This window comes from Pristiophorus japonicus, chromosome 11 (genome assembly GCF_044704955.1).
Source record: "Pristiophorus japonicus isolate sPriJap1 chromosome 11, sPriJap1.hap1, whole genome shotgun sequence".
Classification (NCBI taxonomy): Eukaryota; Metazoa; Chordata; class Chondrichthyes; family Pristiophoridae; genus Pristiophorus; species Pristiophorus japonicus.
The window spans coordinates 58,545,468-58,569,199 of NC_091987.1; the positions used below are offsets into that span (position 1 = coordinate 58,545,468).

A 23,732-nucleotide genomic window follows, 5' to 3' on the forward strand; every position below is an offset into this window, starting at 1 on the left:
GGTTTAGACCCTGTTGGGGGGCGGGGGGGGGAAATTTTACCTAAAAAAAAATGAATGGACTGGATTTTCATGAGGAAGGTGGGTTGGGGGCATCGATGCGGACGGAAAACCCGGGAGAATGGCAGAGCCTGATTTGCATCTGAGGCCTCTGTATCCCTCCCGCAGCCAGCCAAGATGGAGAGGTTGGCTGGCTCCGGGCAGGCAGACCTGGGATCTAGGTCTCATCGAGGAGGGAGGGAGGGATCGGGTGGGGGCCGGTGCCGGCCTCCAGCGGATCGTGGGTGTGGAGTGGAAGAGGGAAGATCGGGGCCTCCGGAGGATCGTGGGGTTGCGGGGAGGTGGGGGGAGACAGGGTGGGGGGAGGCGGGGTGAAAAGGGAAGATCGGGGCCACCGGAGGATCGTGATCGGCCTCGGGATCATCAGTGGGGGGGCTCCAGGAAGGCACTCGTGGGGGTGTCTGCGGTCACTGGAGGTGGTTTAGGCAAGGAATCTGGATCTAAAAGGTAGGTATAAAGACACGCCTCGTGGATGCAGCAGTCCCCGTTGTGTAGTAACTGCCAGGTTTTACCAAGTGTGTAAAACCCATCCACATGCAGTTTAAAAACAAAATGGTGGTTAAAGAGGCTTCCAGCTTCATGAAAATACTTAAATTGACTTCCCACTTGCTGGCAGCAAGTAGGCTGCCTTCCCATCCCACTTCTGTCCCGCCACTGTTAAAACCGGAAGTGGGTTCAGGTCGGGATTCCGATTTTTAACAATTTACCTACCCCACATTCCAAACCCACAGGTTTTGTCAGGTAACAATCCCCCCAGCATGTTTGGGTGAATAAAAGGGAATGAACAGACCCCCATTCTGGAAGTCGGCTTGAACCCACCAACTTCCGCTTTTAACTGCAGCGCTTTCGGCTGCATGCAAGAAACTCCCATGGGAGAGGTGGGTTGGCAATTGAGATTTGTTGAGAGGCAATTGGGAGCTGGTGTAACTGCAGATTTGAGCTTTAACTCTGAGTTCTCGGGCTTCCTGGAACTCGCCAGTGAAAGCAAGGTAGGGGACAGCACGAATTGAGGGGCCTGACCAGATGACAGGCAAACAATCCTCTTAAGTCCTCACCTCACATCTGCTTCCTTGCCGAAGTGAAAGACTTTCGGAGAGTATGTTTCACTACTTTGCAGCTGATTTCAACTACTTTGAAGGCCATTTCTGCTACCTTGGATTTTTGTGAGTCTGATCTAGACTTTCTGTTACGCTCATAATAAAGTGATACAACTGAGTACTGTATGCAATAGGTAAGTCTGACCTTGGCTCCTTGAATTAAACTCGAGTGTCGGTACAGCATGGGAGGCCTGCTTATATACTGTGCTCCCAAGGGATGCTGGGATCCCATGGGACTCCAACAGGTAGGCCCTCTGGTGGTGGTATGATACAGGTGGCCAAGGGTTACATACATAACATCACTCCCTCCCAAAGTCAATAGTACACTTATTTACAGGGTGAGACGATCTGGGGCATTTTGCTCCCTTGTCGATCGTCTTGGTGCAAATGCAGATGTAGGTGAGTTGGTTGGTTCTTCGCTGAGCTGCTGGGCAGCAGACCTTGCTGGGCTGCTGGGAATGGTGAGTTCAGCTTTGTGGTCAACCGTGATGTCGGTTGTTACTTGTGTGTGTGTTGGAGGATCAAAGTTGGTGGTGTCCTCTTCGGGTTGCTCGTGGCTGTTTGTGAATCGCAATTTGGTTTGGTCCAAATGCTTTCTGCACGTTAGTCCATTGGCCAGTTTGACCTGAAACACCCTACTCCCTTCTTTGGCTATGACTGTGCCAGCAAGCCATTTGGGACCATGTCCATAGTTGAGTACAAATACAGGGTCATTGACTTCAATATCACGTGACAAGTTTGCGCGATCATGGTACATGCTTTGTTGATGCCGCCTGCCCTCGACGTGATCATGGAGATCAGGGTGGACAAGAGAGAGCCCTGTTTTGAGCGCCTTTTTCATGAGCAGCTCGGCTGCGGGAACCCCGGTGAGCGAGTGGGGTCTGGTGCGGTAGCTGAGCAGGACTCGGGACAGGCGGGTCTGCAGGTAGCCTTCCGACACACATTTCAAGCATTGCTTGATGGTTTGTGTTATGTATGAATAAAGAGTCTGACCAGATACTGTGAGCTCAAAGTAAAGCGTGACCTTAGTCTGGAGAGTGCCTCTCCAGCCTGTGAGGCCTCCTTAAGTACAGATGCTCCCAAGGGATTGTGGGATCCCTTGGGACTCCAGGGGATGAGCCCTCTGGTGGTTCCACAAGTTATTTACAGGTTTACATATGTAACAACGCCCCCCCCCCTCTCCAATGTCAATAGTGTAACTATTTACAAGGTCAGTCGATCTGGGGCCTTTCTTTCCCTGGTTGATCGTCTCAGTGCAAATGCTGGTTTTAGTGAGTCACTGGGCTGCTGTGCAGCTGGCCTTGCTGGGCTGTCGAGTGTGGTGAGTCCTGCTGGGCAGCTGCAGGTGATGGGGTATGCTTTGTGGTCAACCGCTGTGTCGGTTGCCACTGGAGTGTGTGTTGGGAGGTCAAAAAAGTAGGGTCTAATGTGGGTTGCTCAGGATAGTCCATGACTTTGAGTTTGATTTGGTCCAAGTGTTTCCTGTGGATGAGTCCATTTGAAAGTTTGACCCGAAACACCCTACTCCCTTCTTTGGCCATAACAGTGCCAGGAAGCCACTTGGGACCTTATCCATAGTTCAACACAAATACAGGATCATTGATTTCAATTTCGCGTGACACATTTGCGCTATCATGATATGTACTTTGTTGAAGCCACCTGCTTGCTACCTGTTCGTGTAGATCAGGGTGGACTAACGAGAACCTTGTCTTAAGTACCCTTTTCATAGCAGTTCAGCAGGTGGAATCCCAGTGAGCGAGTGGAGTCTCGTGCGGTAACTAAGCAGGACTCGGGATAGGCGAGTCTGCAGTGAGCCTTCAGTTACCCTCTTCAAGCTCTGCTTGATTGTTTGCACTGTTCTCTCTGTCTGACCATTGGATGCTGGTTTGAATGGGGCAGATGTAACATGTTTGATCCCAATGCGGGTCATGAACTCTTTGAACTCAGCACTGGTGAAATACGATCCGTTGTCACTTACAAGGACATCACGCAGGCCGTGCGTGGCAAACATGGCCTGCAGGCTTTCAGTGGTGGCAGCGGACGTGCTTGCCGACATTATCTCACATTCAATCCATTTGGAGTATGCATCTACAACCACTAGGAACATTTTACCCAAGAATGGGCCTGCATAGTCGACGTGGACACTAGACCACGGTTTGGAGGGCCAAGACCATAAACTTAGTGGCGCCTCCCTGGGTGCGTTGCTTAACTGTGAACATGTATTACATTTGTGCACGCAGGACTCTTAAGTCCGCATGCACAAATACCGGGCCACCACATGTGGGATCTGGCTATCACTTTCATCATTACAATGCCTGGGTGAGTACTGTGGAGATCACTAATGAAAGTGCCCCTGCCCTTTTTGGTACCACTACCCGATTACCCCACAGAAGGCAATCTGCCTGTGTAGACATTTCATCTTTGCGCCTCTGGAATGGCTTTATCTCTTCCTGTATTTCTAATGGGACACTAGACCAGCTCCCGTGAAGCACACAGTTTTTTTTACTAAGGACAGTTGGGGGTCCTGGCTCGTCCAGGTTATAATCTGTCGGGCGGTAAAGGGTGATTGCTCACTCTCAAATGCTTCCATTACCATGACTAAATCTGCGGGCTATGCCATTTCCACCCCCGTGGTGGGCAATGGCAGCCTACTGAGAGCATCGGCACAGTTTTCTGTGCCTGGCCTATGGCGGATGGCGTAGTTGTATGTGGACAACGTGAGCGCCCATCTCTGGATGCAGTCCGATGCATTCTTAATTTATCCCCTTACTTTCAGAAAAGAGGGATATCAGTGGTTTATGGTCGGTTTCCAATTCACATTTGAGCCCAAACAGATATTGATGCATTTTCTTTATCCCATAAACACACGGTAATGCTTCTTTTTCAATCATGCTGTCGGCCCTCTCAGCCTTAGACAGATTTCTGGACGCATAAGCAACCGGTTGCAATTTCCCAGATTCATTAGCTTGGTGCAATACACACCCGGCACCGTATGACGATGCATCACATGCTAGTACCAAAAGCTTACATGGATCATACAACACAAGCAATTTGTTTGAGCATAACAGTTTTCTAACTTTTACAAAGGCATTTTCTTGGCTTTTGCCCCATACCCATTCATCTCCTTTATGCAGTAAGGCATGCAGTAGTTCTAACAGTGTGCTGAGACCCGGTAAGAAGTTACCAAAGTAGTTTAGGAGTCCTCGAAACGACTGTAACTCCGTCACGTTCTGTGGCCTCGATGCGTTCTTGATTGCCTCCGTCTTCGAATCGGTGGGCCTGATGCCGTCCGCCGTGATTCTTCTCCCCAGGAACTCCACTTCAGGTGCCAGGAAAATGCACTTCGAGTGTTTTAACCTGAGCCCCATGCGGTTGAGCCGACTAAGAACCTCCTCCAGGTTCTGCAGATGCTCGACTGTGTCCCGACCTGTAACCAAGATATCGTCCTGGAAGACCACTGTGCACGGAACCGACTTCAGTAAGCTTTCCATGTTTCTCTGGAATATCGCCGCGGCTGATCGAATCCCAAACGGGCATCTGTTGTAAATGAAGAGGCCTTTGTGCGGGTTGATGCAGGTGAGGCCCTTCAATGATTCCTCCAGCTCCTGCATCATGTAGGCCGAGGTCAAGTCGAGCTTCGTGAATATCTTTCCTCCTGCCAGTGTCGCAAAAAGGTCGTCTGCCTTTAGTAGTGGATATTGATCCTGCAGGGAGAAACGATTGATAGTTACTTTGTAATCACCACAGATTCTGACGGTGCCATCTCCCTTGAGGACTGGCCCACTCATTGAATTCGATCGGTGAAATGACGCCCTCTCGTTGCAGCCTGTCCAGCTCAATCTCAACCCTCTCTCATCATGTACAGTACTGCTCTCGCCTTGTGATGGATGGGTCGCACCCCCGCAATTAGATGGATCTGCACTTTTGCTCCTTGGAATTTCCTGATGCCTGGTTCGAACAGCGAGGGGAACTTGCTTAAGACCTGGGCACACGAAGTGTCGTCAACGGATGAGAGCGCTCGGACGTCGTCCCAGTTCCAGCGTATCTTCCCCAGCCAGCCCCTGCCGAGCAGCATGGGACCATCACCCGGTACCACCCAGAGTGGTAGCTTGTGCACTGCTCCATCATAGGAGACCTTTATGGTAGCACTGCCGATTATAGGAATCAGTTCCTTTGTGTGAGTTCTCAGTTTAGTGCGAATGGGAGTCAGGACTGGCCTTGAGGCCTTGCTGCACCACAATTTATTGAAAGTCTTTTTGCTCATAATGGACTGGCTCGCGCCCGTGTCCAGCTCCATTGACACCGGGAGTCCATTTAGTTCAACCTTCAGCATTATCGGGGGACATTTTGTGGTAAATATGTGCACCCCATATACCTCTGCCTCCTCGGTCTGAGGCTCTGGTTCATCGTGATCCGCCGTGGATCTGTCCTCCTCTGCAACATGGTGGTTTGCAGGATTAGCAGGGTTTGCAGCTCACCTGCACATACATTGGAGATTTCCCATTGTTCCATAGCCCTTGCAAACGTATCCTTTGAAGCGGCATGAATGGAAATGATGATCACCCCTGCAGCGCCAACAAGGTGTTAATGGCCTTGCGTTCATCACCCTTGATGATGGACTCTGAGACATCTGCGGACGTGCAGCTTCAGGCATGTGAGGCCTACCCTGTACATTGCGTTTTGAAAGCAACATTACTTTGTTCACAGTACTAGTAGCAGCACTCGTGTGCTGAGAGATTTGCTTGGTATTGTCACTGGTGGCGATGAACACCTGGGCTATTGCTATGGCTTTAATCAAGGTTGGGGTCCCTACAGTCAAAAGTTTCCGAAATATCACTTCATGGCCAATGCCAAGTACAAAGAAGTCCCTGAGCATGTGCTCCAAATGTCCTTCAAATTCGCAATGTCCTGCAAGGCGTCTTAGCTCGGCGACATAGCTCTCCACTTCCTGGCCTTCAGACCTTTTGTACGTGTAGAACCGGTACCTCACCATCAGAACGTTTTCCTTTGGGTTCAGATGCTCCCAGACCAGTGTGCACAAATCATAGTACGATTTCTCTGTGGGTTTCGCTGGAGCAAGCAGATTTTTCATGAGGCCATATGTTGGTGCCCCGCAAATGATGAGGAGAATAGCCCTTCGTTTGGCAGCCTTCACTTCTCCTTCCAGCTCGTTGGCCATGAAGTATTGGTCAAGTCGCTCCATGAAGGTTTCCCAATCATCTCCCTCTGAAAATTTCTCCAGGATGCCCACTGTTCTCTGCATCGTTGGGTTCGTCATCTGTATCTCGTCGCCAGTTGTTGGGTATGAATAAAGAGTTTGACCAGATACTGGGAGCTCAAAGTAAAGTGTGACCGTAGTCTTTTATTACAGGTCTCCAGAGTGCCTCTCCAGCCTGTGAGGCCTCCTTAAGTACAGGTGCTCCCAAGGGATTGTGGGATTCCTTGGGACTCCAGGGGATGAGCCCTTTGGTGGTTACACAAGGTATTTACAGGTTTACATGTATAACCGTTTGGACTGCCTGTTCTGCCTGGCCGTTGGATGCGGGCTTGAATGGGCAGATGTGACTTGCTTGAATGGGCAGATGTGACTTACTTGATCCCATTGCGGGTCATGAATTTCTTGAATTCAGCACTGGTGAAACACGACCCATTGTTGCTGACAAGGACATCAGGCAGACCGTGTGTGGCAAACATGGCTCGTAGGCTTTCGATAGTGGCAGTGGATGTGCTTACAGACATTATTACACATTCAATCCATTTTGTATAAGCATCCACAACAACCAAGAACATTTTGCCTCGGTGCCTTTCTGGGTGCATTGCTCAGTTGCGAGCAAGTGTTGCATTGGCGCACGCATGACCCGGGTCACCACACATGGGATCTGGCTCTAGCTTTCATCATTATTATGCCTAGGTGGGTACTGTGTAGGTCGCGTATGAACGTTTCCCTGCCTTTCTTAGGCAAAACCACGCAATTACCCCACAAAAGACAGTCCGCCTGTATGCACATTTCGTCTTTGCGCTGCTGGAACGGCTTGATCTCTTCATGCATCTCCGTTGGGACGCTGGACCAGCTCCCATGGAGGTCACAGTTTTTTACCAGGGACAATAAAGGATCCTGGCTGGTCCAGGTCCTGATCTGGCAGGCTGTAACGAATGCATTTTCGAATGCATCCATCACCAAGAGCAAGTCTGCAAGCTGTGCCATTTCCACCCCGTTGGTGGGCAATGGTAGCCGACTGAGAGCATCAGCGCAGTTCTCTGTGCCTGGTCTGTGGCGGATTACATAGTTGTATGCAGACAGCGTGAGCGCCCATCTTTGGATGCGGGCAGAGGCATTGGTGTTAATCCCTTTGCTCTCTGAGAATAGCGATATGAGCGGCTTATGGTCAGTTTCTCGCTCAAACTTGAGACCAAACAGGTACTAGTGCATTTTTTTCACCCTGTAAACGCACGCCAGAGCTTCTTTTTCAATCATGCTGTAAGCCTTTTCGGCCTTGGACAAACTTCTGGACGTATAGGCGACCGGTTGCAATGTTCCCGATTCGTTAGCCTGTTGTAACACACACCCGACCTCGTTTGACGACGCATCGCAAGCTAGCCCTAATCGTTTACATGGGTTAGACAGAACAAGCAGTTTGTTGGAACATAACAGATTTCTGGCTTTTTCAAAAGCATCCTCTTGTGATTTCCCCCATACCCAGTTTCCCTTGCGCAGTAGCACATGTAGGGGTTCTAGCAAGGTGCTTAACCCGGGTAGGAAATTACCAAAATAGTTAAGGAGCCCAGGAATGACCGCAGCTCCGTCATGTTCAGTGGTCTCGGCGCAATCTTGATGGCCTCCGACGGTGGGTCTCATGCCGTCTGCCGCGATTCTTCTTCTTAAGAACTCGACCTCTTGCGCCAGGAAAACACACTTCGAGCATTTCAACCTGAGTCCCACACGATCTAGCCGACTTAGAACCTCTTCTAGGTTCTGCAAGTGTTCGATGGTGTCCCGACCTGTGACCAGCATGTTGTCTTGGAAGACCACGGTGCACGGAACCGACTTTAGCAGGCTCTCCATGTTCCGCTGGAAAATTGCCATGGCCAAACGAATCCCAAATGGGCACTATTGTAGATGAACAGACCTTTGTGCGTGTTGATGCAGCTGAGGCCTTTCGAAGATTCCTCCAGCTCCTGCGTCATGTAGGCCGAGGTCAGGTCCAACTTGGTGAACGTCTTTCCTCCAGCCAGGGTCGCAAGTAGGTCATCTGTCTTGGGTAGCGGGTACTGGTCCTGTAGCGAAAAACGGTTAATCGTTACTTTTTAGTCCCCACAAATTATGACCGTGTCGTCACCTTTGAGAACCGGAACAATCGGACTGGCCCACTCGTTGAACTCCACCGGCGCGATGATGCCTTCTCGCTGCAGCCTGTACAGCTCAATTTCCACTTTCTCTCGCATCATATATGGCACTGTCCGTGCCTTGTGGTGTGGATGGGCCGTGTACCGGGAACCAAGTGGATCTGCACCTTCGCCCGCGAGAAACTTCCAATGCATGGCTCAAACAACGACAGGAACCTGGTCAGAACCTGGGCACATGAAGCGTCATCAACGGACAAAAGCATTCGGATGTCGTCCCAGTTCCAGCAGATTTTTCCCAGCCAGCTTCTGCCGAACAGTGTGGGGCCCTCTCCTGGCACAATCCATAGTGGGAGTTTGTGCACTGCTCCATCATAGGAGACTTTTACTTCTGTGCTGCCAATAACCGGGATCAGCATATTGGTATAAGTTCTTAGCTTGGTGTGAATGGGGCTCAGCTTGGGCCCATGTGCCTTGTTGCACCACAGCCTGTCGAAGGCCTATTTGCTCATGATAGACTAACTCGCACCCGTGTCCAGTTCCATGGATACTGGAATTCTGTTCAGTTCAACTTTTAACATGATCAGTGGACATTTCGTGGTGAAGGTGTGTGCCCCGTATACTTCTGCCTCCTCAGTTCGAATCTCTAGTTCAGCCTGATCCACCATGGATCGATCTTCCTCTGCAACGTGGTGGTTTGCAGGGTTTGCAGCTCATCTGCACATTCGCTGGAGGTGCCCCATTGTTCCACAGCCTTTGCACGCATAGTGTTTGAAGCGGCATTGATGGGCTCGATGATCACCTCCACAGCGCCAACATTAACTGCCTCGCATTAACGCTTGATGGTGGGCTCTGGGTCATCTGAGGTCGTGCAGCTGCCGGCGTGTATGTTCTGCCATTTGCATTCCTGCCTGACGATGTTACTTTGTGTACAGGACTAGCCAAAACTTCTTTATGCTGCAAAATTTGTTTAGTGTTATCGCTGGTGGACATAAATGCCTGGGCTATTGTTATGGCTTTTCTCACATTCGGTGTTTCAACAGTCAATAGTTTGTGAAGGATAACCTCATGGCCAATGCCAAGCACAAAAAAGTCTCTTAGCATTTGCTCAAAGAATCCATCGAATTCACAATGTCCTGCAAGGCGCCTTAGTTCAGCGACATAGCTCACCACTTCCTGGCCTTCAGACCGTTGACACATGTAGAACTGATACCTCGCCATCAAAACGCTTTCCTTCAGATTTAGATTCAAGGGTCCCGGACCAGTGTACAATTCTTCACAGGATTTGGCTGTTGGTTTCACCGGAGCTAGAAGATTCTTCATGAGGCCATAGGTTGTTGCCCCACAGACAGTAAGGAGATCGCCCTTCATTTGGCAGCCTTCTCATCCCCTTCCAGCTCGTTGGCCACGAAGTATTGGTCGAGTCTCTCCACGAAGGCCTCCCAATCGTCCCCTTCTGAGAACTTCTCCAGGATACCAACAGTTCTTTGCATTTTCACGTGGTTGTTCGTTATCGCATCGCCAATTGTTATGCTCATAATAAAGTGATAGAACTGAGTACTGTATGCAATGAGTAAGTGTGACCTTAGCTCCTTTAATTAAACTCCAGAGTTTCGGTACAGCATGGGAGGCTTGCTTATGTTCCATGCTCCCAAGGGATGCTGGGATCCCTTGGGACTCCAACAAGTAGGCCCTCTGATGGTGGTATGATACAGGTTGACAAGGGTTACATACATAACACTTTCCATCTGTCAAGCATCAGTTCAGCATGGGTGCCGCTTATGCCGCTTTACCTTGGCCCTCAGATGAGGACCAAGGTGAGCATCAGCTCCAGCAGCAGGAGAAGCACCAGCAGCAGCAACCTTCTCGTCACCGCCCTTCCGCTCCACAGAAGAGACGAGATGAGCACAAGGGTGCAGCTCGCAGGAGGCAATACCCCTAACACAGGTTATATAGGCAGAGGCATGTCAGAAGACCAGTGGCTCAGCGTATTGCGTCAGGTGATCACAAACATTTGCGGCCTCCGGGATGAAGACCTCTGTTTTGCCAGTGGCTGTCAAAGTCACCACAGCCCTCCATTTCTTTACCTCTGGCTCCTTTCAGGGATCTGCTAGAGATACCTGCAGAATCTCGCAATCTGCTGCTCACAAATGCATCACTCGGATGACAGCTATCATGTTTGCCAGAGCCGGCAATTATGTGCAATTTGCCACCGATGAAGCCAGTCAGAATGAACGGGCGCTCGGCTTTGCCACTCTGGCTGGCTTCCCACAGATCCAGGGAGTCATCGATTGCACACATGTGGCAATCAAGGCACCCCCAGAACACACTGGAGTCTTCATCAACCACTAAGGGCTTCCACTTCATCAATGTTCGGCTTGTATGCAACCACAAATAGATCATCATGCAGGTGTGTGCAAGATTCCCAGGCAGCTGCCATGATGCTTTCATCCTGCTTCCACCCTCCCAGACCGCTTTGGACCTCAAAGCAGAGTTAGCAGCTGACTCCTTGGAGAACAGGCTGAAGACGTGGTTGATGACACCGGCTAGGAGCCCAAACAATGAGGCCCTGGAGAGATGCAATCAAACCCACGTGACCACGAGAACTGTCATTGAGCAAGCAATCAGAATGCTAAAGATGCGCTTTAGGTGGCTAGACAGAAAGGAATGGGTGCATGTGCAAGGTAAGTATGTATTGGGAGTCATCTGCTGGAGTTGGCTTGGGTTGAGAATCTCCCTGCGGGCCCTTACAGACACAGCATCAGCTTTATGGAGGCATCATTTAAGCGAGGTGCGGCCTTGCCACATTGGGACTCCATTAATGCAGTTTCTTCCTCTGTTCTCCCAACTGGACAACCCTTCAACTTTCATCTTTGCAGGGTCCCTTTAAATAGACCCATGCGTGTTGTCATCTCGCCCACTTGCGTTAATTGGTCGGGGAAACCCGGAAGTCAGATGCTAATGCCTTGGCTTTGTTAAATGGCCACTGACAGGCGTGCTGCTGAAACTTCCAGGCTCCCCATGTGCAACAGGGCTCCCCGTTGTCAGCGCGCCAGGCAGGGAAAATTCCGGCCTGCATGTCTTGTGATGATTCTTCAATCTAATTGGTTGAAGAGCCACACAGTTGCTTTTCCTACTCCTACACATCCCAGACTCCTGTAGAGGGTGCCACACTGGATCAGACACCCGACAGCAGCAAGTTATCACTCAAAAGCCTTACAATGACAAAGCCTTTCCTTTCACACTGACCCACATTGCTGGAGGTAACGTTATATCTCCCCATTATTCCAACTCACTAAGGCACTTCCAAAGTTGTGGACACAATTGGTCATGTGGTGAAAATAAATAATTTTATACGTGACATAAGAGTAACGGCACCTTAACAGAAACACACAAGTGCTTACTCTTGCACATCTACTTGTGTGTCACCTTTCCCTTGCGTGTGCTTCTACGAGGTGCAACCCCTATGACTTCAGCAGAGGTAAAGACAGCTTCCTCACTTCCCTGCTGTGACTGCAGAGACATTTTTGGTGGACGTCCTCTAGGTTTTGGAGCCTCAGATTGTCCCGCCCAAGTCTGTGCCTCCTGCAACTGTGCAGGGGCAGACTCAGCCATCGCTGTCTGTGGAGGCATCTGGGGCTTGACTGAGGGGGTGGCAACAGGGGAGAAGTGTGATCGCTTTGAGAGGAGCCCACACATCCATATCCCCTCTCACCGTCATCCCTCTCACGGGCCACCAACACTTCCCTGCTAGCAAGGAGCTGGAGAACACCTTGCTGCTCATCAGTGGGGTCATGAGGACCCAAGTCTACATTAACACTCCTCTTCGACAGAAGGTCTATGAGCCTTTGCCATCTTCACCATAGATACCATGTGCTCATGTGAGTGGCACATTAGCTGCTCCATGCAGGTGGCCATTCTTTTCATGGAAGAGCCTACCATCGCCACCACCTGCGTCACAGTGGTGTTCATGTTGGAGATGGACTCCTCCATTCTCTGAACATTTGCAGACGTCGTGGTCGCAAAACCTGTCCGAGCCTCCTGTACTTCCCCCATCTCCACGATCGTCCTCTTTCTCGATGGTCCCTGAGGCTCAGTGTCTGAGCAGAGCTGGGAGCGTCCTGCGTCCTCTGGCGAGGAGTCTCCACTGCTGTCCCTGTCTCCACCATTTGCTCTTCCTCACTTGTGACTTGTGACACACCAGGTGACAACACTGCTCTATCTCGCGTAGGACCCACCAGTTATGTCTGGCGACGGTGTGCCCTCAGATGCAGGAGGCTCCTCTGAGGAGTCGTCTTCCTCTTCCTACTGGACAGTGGGAGGGGGGGGAGGTGCTCTTGATGGACCTGTGGGAGAGTAAAGAGATGATTTAGAAATGTCATATCAAGAATGGGTAATTATGCACATGATGAACATTCACTGACTGCTAACATCAAATGAGTGACTGCTATATGCTATGTGTCTGTATGAGATATAATTCTGTCACCAGGTTGCTGAGAGCTGCCCCTCTCTCCATCTCCCACCACCATCAGCTCTGCAACTCCTGACCTCACTGCTGGACTTAATGTGGCCAGTGATGAAGGCCACCTCCAGTTCTCGCCCTCTCCCTCTTATTGTGGGCTATCCTTCCCCTCCTTGTTAGAGAAGAAGAAGAGAAGTTTGAGTGAGAGTGGTGGAATGTGTGGGTTACATCTATAGAGGATGTATTGAGGGACTGTGGTGCCAATACCAAAGGGTGTGGTATCACTCGGTATGATTGCATTAGGATGAGGGTGAGTGTGAGGGGCGATTAGTCAGATGGGGATATGATAATGTAGATAGAGAAAGGGATAGATGGACATACAAGGTATGTTGGTGTAGTAATGATGTGCAGGAGTAGGCATGGGAAGGCAGGGTGATAGGGATGTGATGAGGATTAAGTTAAGTGTGGCTTTGCACTCACCTTTCCTGATTTAATCAAATTATTGAAACGCTTCCGGCATTGAAGCCAGGTCCTCCTCACAACATCCCTGCTATTCACCTCCTCTGCCAACTCCAGCCAAGCTCCTTTGGTCTGCTGGAGAGGTCTTTTGCGCCCATCAGAAGGGAAGAGGATCTCTCTGTGTGCAAGCATATGGAGAGAATCATCTGAGAAACCTGTGTGCAGCCCTCTGCCTCTGTGCAGTCATGTGTTGAAGGCTTAGCAAGACCCAAATGATAAAATATAACGTCTGCACACTCCGAGATGAATCTTCAAATATAATGTAGTCAAGGCTCCTTTAAATATCCTGAGTCATCAATGACGACATCAGACCCGCACCATTTAATAGGGCCGGGTAATGCATAGGCCTGCTTTAATAGGCCTCATTAAGGGAAAGACGTTCTGAGGAGTGGTGTGAAATTGGGAACCAGATCCCGACCTGCCATGCCGACCGCCTGCACCCAACCTGACCAGGTAAAGAAAATTCCGGCCAGAGAGTCCAGATACTCGGAGATAAAAATGTTCAGACAGAGACCGAGAGAGGAAAAGAGAGAGAAGTCAGACACAGACAGAGGGAAAGAGAAATGGATGTTAAGATACACAGGATGAGAGAGAAGTTCAGACCAAGGGAAAGTGAGATACAAGTTCAGGCACTGTTGGGAGAGAAATGCTCAGATGTATAAGGAGAACGGGAAGCACAGGCTCATAGGGCAAGAGAAGGACAGACACAAAGGAACCTAAAAAGAAAATGGCGGAGAGGGTACGATTTAGACACACAGACCCACAGATAGCGAGAGAGGGAGAGAAAGAGACGAGGACTGAGGAGAACCATAGACATATAGGGATATAGATTGGTTTTGCTCATGGATGGACTTGTCAAATGATTGAGCTGCCTATTAAGGTGTGCTTACAAAAGATTAAAATAAAATCATTTTGCAGCCTAAGCTTCAGGATTTTTATCTTTTGTACCATGATGGGCACGCCGAGCTGATATCTTACATCAATAGCTTTCAGACTGCAGAACACTGTCCACCTTTTTAAAAAGTACGCTCCTTTTCAGGTTTATTTCAGTGATGGGGAAACGGGGAAAATTGGCTGAATTAAAGCCAGGATGCATCTACATTGCTTCACTGTCGCTAGCCTACATTGGATGTATCATTTGTTTAGATTTATTTTTGCACCAACTTCTTTGCATGAAGTTGTTGGCATAAAAAATACAGAATTTTGTAGCGCATTTTGGTTTTTTCTCGCCATTTATTTTTGTGCTTTCTTCCTTGCCTTAGATTATACACCCAAATTCACCTTGTCCCTAGGCTCCTCCAATAATTTTCAACCAATCATTAGGGGTGCATAATCACCGATGAATCAATTCAATTCTGAATCTTTTACATCTCTTGGCAAAAGTGCACCTCCAGGGACACACTCTACTAATTGTGTCTGCTCCTAAAACCGGACACTGTCCAGGAGCAGCATCTACATGGCAAGTGGAAATGCCCACTGCATTAAACATCTGGACCACTAGGTGGCAGCAGGAGCCATCAGTAGGATCTGCCAATATGCAAGTCACTACTGCAACACAGAAGTAAAATCATTTCAGCGTAAATACCATTCAACATTGACATACAGCACTAGCTGGAGAGGCATTTTTTTATTTGTGTGTCGTTTCCATGGTAAAATACACTATCTACATAGGAGTTTACTTTCTACTAGCATTGCATTTATATATTTTGGACAATATCATGCCATTAATCAACAGAAAGGGTTACTGCTCCTGAACGTGACCATTGACAAAGAATTATGCAAGTCCCAATATCCCAGGGAGAGCTCACCTTACAAACATATTGATCGATTCAAAAGATGCCTAACTACTGAGGGGAAAACAGAATGCAAGGTTGGTTTCCTAGGAGACATGGGATACCTGCTTCAAACATAGCTCATGACGCCTCTGCAGTACTCACAGACTTCACAGGAAAGGGTTTACATCAGGGCACATTTATGAGGCAGAAATATAATAGAACAGGCCATTGACCTGCTAACGAAACATTTTAAATTTTTGGCTTATTCTGATCGTACCTTGCAGAATGCCCTGGATCAAGCTGGCAAAACATGTATAAATGCAGCACAACTTTGCGATTGAAAAAGACATACACATGCTTGCCAATGGGAAGAGCAACAAGCCAGACATCAACAGAAGCAGGTTAAAGGGTGGAAGGTGAGGGTGGCCCCCTCTCCCCTGTCAGTATCCAAAGTCACAAAGATGTGGTGGGCAATCACCTATGACTTTTCCCCTTGAAGGCTGCACATAGCCATTTTTGCAAAGAGAAACACCAAATTCAGATGTTCTAAATGTATTTGAAGTAAGGTTGCCTGGTTGTTTTTAAATATTTTTTTCTTACACAAGACAATTACATTTTGAGATAAATGACTACAATATTGATAATACTATTGAGCATTTGATTTTATTTATGTATGAGTGCTTGTTTGCAATATATTTAAGGGTACATGTTGCTGGCAGGGCCTTGAACTAGGCAGTTTGGAAAATCAGCTGCTCATCCTTGCTTGCCCAATTCCTAAGGTGCCTGATTTTATGACCAGTAATTTGGACAATTTCAAGCATACCAAGCTCCCAGCATGCGTGGGTCTCCTTTATATATTTCAATTAGCAATTGGGGGTATGGGGATCTGGTGTCAAATTGTAACAAGTTGGGCAAGGCTCTGGCCACAGCTCAAGCCTCATTCATTAAATACTGGGCGCACGAGAGTGTTTGGCAATTTACCCGCTTACAGGCCTCTTAAAAGGAGAAGGTAAGTGCTTTTATATTTTGAAGTTAGTATGTACTCTTGGCTACATTTTACTCATTGTATTAGTTGGTTTTACATTGAGGACCTCCATTTTCTTTCATTAATCTTACATATTCGTAGCTTTCACATGGCAACTTACAAAGAGGTAAGGAAGAATATTGCTCTGGGGTTCCAAACATACTGCTAAATTAAAATCGGGAAAAAGAGTTTGTGAGGTGCCCACAACCAAATAGCATACTCATACTAACTCTCTAGGTTTACACATGAAGGATGACCATTTGGTAACGGAAAACTAGCAGTGCCTGTGGAACCATACCCCATTATGAGTCATCAGTTTCAGGAAGAGATGGGAAGAAAATAGGTGGCAAGTGTACTTAGTATTTTTTAAATTGGGTATTTAAATGCTTGAGGATCAGAGCATTGTGGGTACCAATACTTAAGTGCAGTCCCCACCACTTATAGTAAGTATGGTGGTGTTCATGTAATTTGCCCGCAATAAGCAGTGGACGGCAAAACTGTTACTGGTTATTACAACAACATTCTGGTAGATGGAGGGAGGCACTCCGTGCAGTGTATATTTTGGAAAACAAGGAGGCTAGAAAAGAAAATTGGTGCCTTGCAAGAGAGTTAAAAAGTATATCTTGTAACATCTCTTTCAAGAACGGTCTGGTGACTGTGCTCTCCAAGGCAGTGTCTGGGGATAGCAAGGCTTTGATCCAGCAAAGGGCTCAAGTGCTGTCATAAGCAGTAGGATGTCATCCAAAAGCTTTTATTGGATTTGTGGTATATTATTTGGTATATTATGCAATATGGCAATTCTGATCCGCTGCTACCCAGAATAGCTTAAGATGTTAGAAGCAGAACCTTTGTAATTGACATAATGGAGTTCAGTTAGCGCCATTTGCCTGATATTGGCAGCTACCTGTGGTAAGTATTGTCGGTTTAAGTGGCTTGGACCGCAATTGAGTATGTTTTTGTAGATAAAAATCAACACTGGACTCTGCCTTAAAATTGTATGGGTGTATTCAATAACTGCTGATGCCTTTTATCTGTTTCATAGACTGGAAAGTCAGCGGCACCTAACTGGACATTCTTGCATTGTTTGCCACGAAAACCAGAAGAAGTTGACGATGAAGTATTTTACTCCCCAAGATCACTGGTCTTCCAAGAAGCTGAAAATAGGAAATGGACAATCATGGTAAGAGCACTGAGAATGTTGGATGTGACAAGTTTGTAAAAGCTGCAGCTACAATAAGAACAATAGGGTGCAGAGCGAACAATAAACCTTCTTGAAATATTTATAGCCCACATTAAAAACATAAAATAAAATTCATTATTTACTTCATGTTGCTGGCTAACATAATTAGTTAAAACAGTGTTGTTTGTGATTTTTTTTAAATGAGGCTTTTAAAGATTTGTTGCTACAGTCCACCTGCCTATAAGTCTATGTGTAAATATCATATGATAATAACTCATATATTAGTCCTAATACTTAACTTGCACAACCTGTTTTTGAGTTAGAATCCACGGTTTATTTAATGGGCCATTTATATTGCAGTTTCTGGATTAACTCAATATGGCTTTCACAAGATGTGTACCTTAACTTGAAGTCATCAATTTGAGAGTGATTCAAAATTTAGCAAGTAGTTTGAAACCACCTCTAAGAATTAGTTTTGCACTTCCTGGGCTTCGTAAAACCATATAATACTATTGTTTTAAACTTTATTTTTAATTTTTGAAAATATCCCAAGTTATTTGTTGGGCCTCCTTTACATTTCTAAAATGAGGAAAACACACAACAGTTGGCTCTTTTAATAACATTAAACATTTCAGCAACATTCCAACACTAGTGAGCAGACGTTTGTTTGTGCAGGTAAGTACACATGAAAAGGTCACAAGTACTGGCCAGTACGAAGCTGACTGTATAATTCAGCATTATGGGCTCATGGCACTAAAGCAGGTACAAGGGTCAAACTAAGATTTTCTGTAGAAAGAGAGCTTAAGAGAATTATGATTGCAGAAGTCACAACAGAATTTCAATTTAGTAATCTTTATTGACTACCATTTTTGCACCACAGAGCTCAGACTCTACTTGATTCAGCAGCATCAAGCATAATTTAGAGTACCACATTAATATTGCAATTGAAATTCAAATGTTCTATTACACTATTGTAACATTAAACAAGAAAAGCAGTACACATGTTCCCTGCCCCCTCACTGAACTCAACATAAAACTTTGCCAGTTTTTGTGAAGCTGAAAACTCCAGAGCTATTAGTACAAGGTAAAATCCAAGTTCAAACTCCGTTAAGTTTTAACTTAAGTTTTTCATAAGTAAGCCTTCTGATTTTAGTGTTAAACCTGTTAATTACACCCAGAAGATTAATTCCAAAATTAAGGTTAAACCTGCTGAAACCTGGCACCATTAATGTTGGTGCACTGAAGTGTTTTTGTGGTACATACAGCTGCTTTCTGGCCCAGGGGACAGATCATCTACTCTCTGTACCAACAAACATTATTGACGTTTAATGTACCTTCAGTCACCTGTGTCACATACAACACCTCAGCAAAGTTCCATGAGAGAGGAGATTTTGATGTTGGAGCAAATGATAGAAACATAGAAACATAGAAAATAGGTGCAGGAGTAGGCCATTCGGCCCTTCGAGCCTGCACCACCATTCAATAAGATCATGGCTGATCATTCCCTCAGTACCCCTTTCCTGCTTTCTCTCCATACCCCTTGATCTCTTTAGCCGTAAGAGCCAAATCTAACTCCCTCTTGAATATATCCAATGAACTGGCATCAACAACTCTCTGCAGCAGGGAATTCCACAGGTTAACAACTCTCTGAGTGAAGAAGTTTCTCCTCATCTCAGTCCTAAATGGCCTACCCCTTATCCTAAGACTATGCATCACATTGCAGGTCGATAAGCTCGAGTTGGAAGCCATGTGAAATGTTGTCAACATCAAATGTGAATGGCGAGAATACAGGTCATTTTCTACCATTCTAAAATCCTGGAATCGGCTAGAAAATTCAGCATGCAAGTAGAGCAGTGACGACGTGTACTTTTTCAGCTTTTCATCCCAAACAGTAATCTGTTGTCTTTTAGCAGTACACTTTGTGAAAACCGTTAAAGTTTTAGACCTAGAAATTGGCCCCCTTAACACCTCCAGTTATTACCTCCGAAAGCGATAACTGGGTGCTAACCATTTGCCGATTGGGCATGGCAAGATGAACAATTCCCACTAAATTCGGCGGAGGTCTGCAGCGGCGGTAAGACTTTGCGGCCTGATCTCCTTCGCTTGGAGATCGTGACGTCATCGTTGGGCGTAGCTCCCCGGACCCAGTTCCAGCCCCTGCAGCATCGCTGGGCGAAAACACCGGCAGCTGCAGGAGGCGTTGATCGGGAGGCCGGGTGCATCGGGGGCGAAACCTAAAGGCGAGGTGGCCGAGGTAAGTGAATACATTTCTACAATGGTATCTGTCAATTTTTTTCAATCCTCTTCGGCCACGATCGATCAGCCTGGCACTCTGCTGCAGTGTATTGGGCTGATCGAGCCGGATCATGGCTGCCGTCAGGGACCAGGTAAGTGGTCCCAATGCAGAGCCTGCGGCGATGGCCCTTCCCTTTAAGGGAGGGAATGAGCCTCCGAACATGGCAGCTCTGCCCCACCTGCGTCATGTTGCGCTCCAGGAAGGAAGCAAATGCTTGATTTAGCGCTCCACTTCCTTCCTGGAGCGCAAATCACAAATTTTTTTAAAGTTGAAAATCATTAGTGCCTAGCGCTAATTTTTTCAACTTTTAAAAGTTAGCGCCCAAATGGGGCGCTCCCAAATTTCTCCCCCTCAGTATTTCAAGTGTCTTCTTTTGTTCCTTCCAAATTAATTTTGCACGTATTTGTTGCAGCTAATTTCACTGTTTTTTTTTATTACCAAATTGAGAAAAAACTAAAACCTCAATCAAAATCATAAGCAACTTGCAATTACCGGAATTGTGCTCATAAATCGGGTTTCTTTTAGAATTTAATGGAGTATTATAATGGTAATGTCATGAAAAAGCTACTGAGTTTCACTGAGGAGTTATCTCTTTTGTGTCTGTTGTGCACTGAAACTACTCAGAAATCCACACCTGTAGAATCTCTGTTTGCCCAATTTATAGTGCACACTCGCCACACTTTCCCCATATGAACACATCCCACTTACCAAAATCCAGAGCTTGGGCATATATAAGCGAAGCCAAGGCGTATGAACCCCCAAATTTGTGTAGGGGTACTTTAGAAGTTTAACCAGCTGAAATTGCACCAGTAGAACACTGGTTAGCACCTTGCTGGTTTGTCCAACTAGGAACGTATAGTTATACAGCTGACGAGTCTGGATTTGCGCCTTCCCTAGTTGCTCAGCAGGTACAAGGAGCTCCTCGTGTGGCAAGATGAGCAGCACAATTCACCATAAAATGAGTGGTTGTATTATCACCATCCTCTGAGCAAAAAATTGTACCAATTCATATTTGAAAAGTTCTCAGCTATGATTATGTAATTTAACCTTGCAATTAATGTTCATAAAACCTTTTGAAGATTCATGTAATAATTAGCTGTGCAGGATTAATTACAAACTTTATGGAAATACTCAGATTTCCATTCTGTTTATTTAGTTACTTTATGGACAGAATGTTTAATACCAATTCAAAGTATAGGATTTAATCATTTGTCTTCATTTGACAGCTTTTTTTCCTTCCTGACTTAATTTTCTTTGCTGCAAGAGGGAGACCAGGGTGGCTTGAGCTGTCCTGTGTAACTTCAGTGATCCCTCATGATCACCTAAACAGGAGCTGTGTCTGCATTGGTGAGAAGCTGTCTCTATTTTGTTCCATTCTCCCTCCATGGTCTCGCCCCTCCCTCTCCATGGACTCACCCCTACAACCTTCCGAGAACTCTGTGTTCCTCCAGATCTGGCCTTTTGTATATCCCTGATTTATTTCACCTCACCATTGCCAGCCATACCTTCAGCTATCTCGGCCCTTGGTTGTGGTATTTCCTCCCTAAACCTTTCTGCCTCTCTACCTCTCTCTCCTCCTTTTAAGATGCTCCTCAAACCCTTGACTAAGCTTTTGGTCACCTGTCCGAATATCTCAAGTGGCGCAGCATCAAATGTTGTCTGGTAACACTCCTCTGAAGCACCATGTGACGTTTTAATATGTTATAGTTGCTATAGTTTTATTACATTCTAGGCGCGATATATATGCAAATTGTTGTTGTTGAAATGGATTGTACTCCAAGCAGTGCCGAAGTGAGAACTGGTAAATCTCGCTTCCAAAGGAGGCAAACCAGTTTAACTGGGATGGAGCTCCTGAATTAATCTGTCACGAGGCAGGCGCTCTATCAGGCCACTAAATACAATATTTTATTGGGTAAGGACAGAGATTTAAATATGTCCACGCTGAACAATCTCTGGGTTAAATATGTTGTTTGTATACTGTCCCCTATGTATCAGCCATTAGAGATAAAGTAAAAGTCATTAATTGAACCTGTTTAGATTTTGTGTAATATGTTTCTCCATGACAGTCCCTTTTCAGAGCCTTTGTCATCTTCCAGTGGACTTAACCATTGACTAACAGCAGGGATTCTTTGCAGTGTGAAACTGATCGCTCTACTTTTTGCAATATTGAATAGGATACTCCATTACAATGAGACATTCTATCTGCTGTTCTACCTGCAGAAGGTAGCTTACCTTGAATGCCTAACGGATAACATTCAATTAGAGGCCTTCTGAACAGGAGTCAGCATTGTACCACTGAAGAATTATTATCACTGTTTAAATATGAACTGTCTCTAATTTGTGTTTTTATTTTAAAAGGCTACAATGGTGAGCTTGTTAACAGATTATTCTCCATTGAGCAGCAAGCCAAAATTCTGAATCTTGTCGAACAACCCGACATCCACAATGCAAGAATAATCATGGAAGGATAATGTGAGAAAAATCAAGCAACTTTGTAACTGTACAATTCTTTGATACACAATTAAATTACACCATTTCACTACACTGATGGCAATGTGACTTATTACTAGTAATCGAAGAGAGACTGACCATTTACAAGAGGTAATTTCATCTAGAAATGTAAATATGATGTATGAGCATCTCATCCAGTCATTAATGGGCCGAGATTTCCCCAGGATTTGCTCCGGTTTTTTTGGAGCAACTTGATTTTTCTGGAGTATCTTTTTAGTTGCAATTCTGGCCATTTAATTTGCGCCAGTAAGTGAATTAGTTAGGTTCTTTTTTAGTTTTTTTTTCAAAAGAGGACGTTCCCAGCCGGTTACGCCTGTTTTGGCCATTTAAGCGAGTTTGGCCAGCAAATAGTTGCTCCAAACTAACTTAGGCCAGCATATGTTGCCACTTCTGTCCGCACAGAAAAACCTTCCCTAGAGTTAAGGAATCGGCGCATATAACCACATTTAAAGCACCATCAAGCACCAAACAAAGCACAAAAAGTAATAAGCATTCAATAAAAAATAAAGAACAGAAGTAAATAATTAAATTAACAAATAAAAAACTGAAGTAAATCCTACCTTCAACTAAATTCAGCAGTGGCTGGCCGTGCGGGAGTCCCTCCAGCCTGGGATAGGGGAGGGAGAATGCGGCATCTGAAGGGGGGGGGGGGAAGAGGGAGGGAGAAGGCTCAATGCGGCAGGCTGAGGTGGGGGGGGGGGGTGCGGGGGCTGGGGGTGGGGGGTAGTGAAGGCGGAATCTTAACGGGGGGGAGGGAAGAGATTCCCAGCGGGCCCACCCCGGCCGGGGCGGGAGCCCCCCCCCCCCCCCCGCCGGATCAAAACTCTTTCCCCCCACCCCGATTAAAACTCTTCCCCCTCCCCCCCCCACCCCAAAATTCTTCCCCTCCCTCCCCCCACAAAAACTCTTCCACTTCCCCCCCCAAAACTCTTCCCCTCCCCTCCCCACCCCAATCAAAACTCCTTCCCTCCCCCCACCAACTTGTCTCTTGTAGCCCTCGGCGCGGGAAGGCAGAGCCGGCCTGTGCAGCAAACCACTCGGCCCAGGATAGGGGAGGCAAACATTGCGTCATCCCTTCGGCCAGGGATAGGGTCGCCCGGAGCCAGGACGCGCTGGGAGTGCCAGGAGCTACTGTGCACGCGCGCAGACTCCACTGCGCATGCGTGCAGCTGCTGGCACTCTTTTCGGCGCAGGGCTGTAGCTCCACCCACATGTTCCAATGCGCTGCGCCACAGGCCACAGGCCCGGAACCAATGGGGAGAATACGGAGGTAAGAAATCGGCGCCGTTTCTGTACTACAAAGTCCGCGCACCTCATGGAGGTGCGCCGTTCTAGCAGAGGGGGAAAACTTGGGCCCATTATGGGTACAGTATCTGCTGGGCTATATTTTTGCAGCACATATTGTTTACTGATTAAAAGAAAATTATATTGAACTGTCGCATCATCTTGAGATATTGGTACACTTTATCT

General features: G+C 46.9%; 1 protein-coding gene across 2 annotated transcripts in view; it reads left to right on the forward strand.

The window, feature by feature from the left end:
* The window catches only part of otc (ornithine transcarbamylase), an 89,166-nt gene extending 66,871 nt beyond the window's left edge, over positions 1-22,295 (forward strand). For both annotated transcript variants that reach the window (XM_070892922.1, XM_070892921.1), the window contains 2 exons: positions 17,318-17,455; positions 22,110-22,295. In XM_070892922.1, the coding sequence (XP_070749023.1) occupies positions 17,318-17,455; positions 22,110-22,169 (198 nt within the window). In that variant the 3' untranslated portion in view covers positions 22,170-22,295. The remainder of the gene's footprint in view (positions 1-17,317; positions 17,456-22,109) is intronic.
* The last annotated feature ends 1,437 nt before the right edge of the window (positions 22,296-23,732 follow it).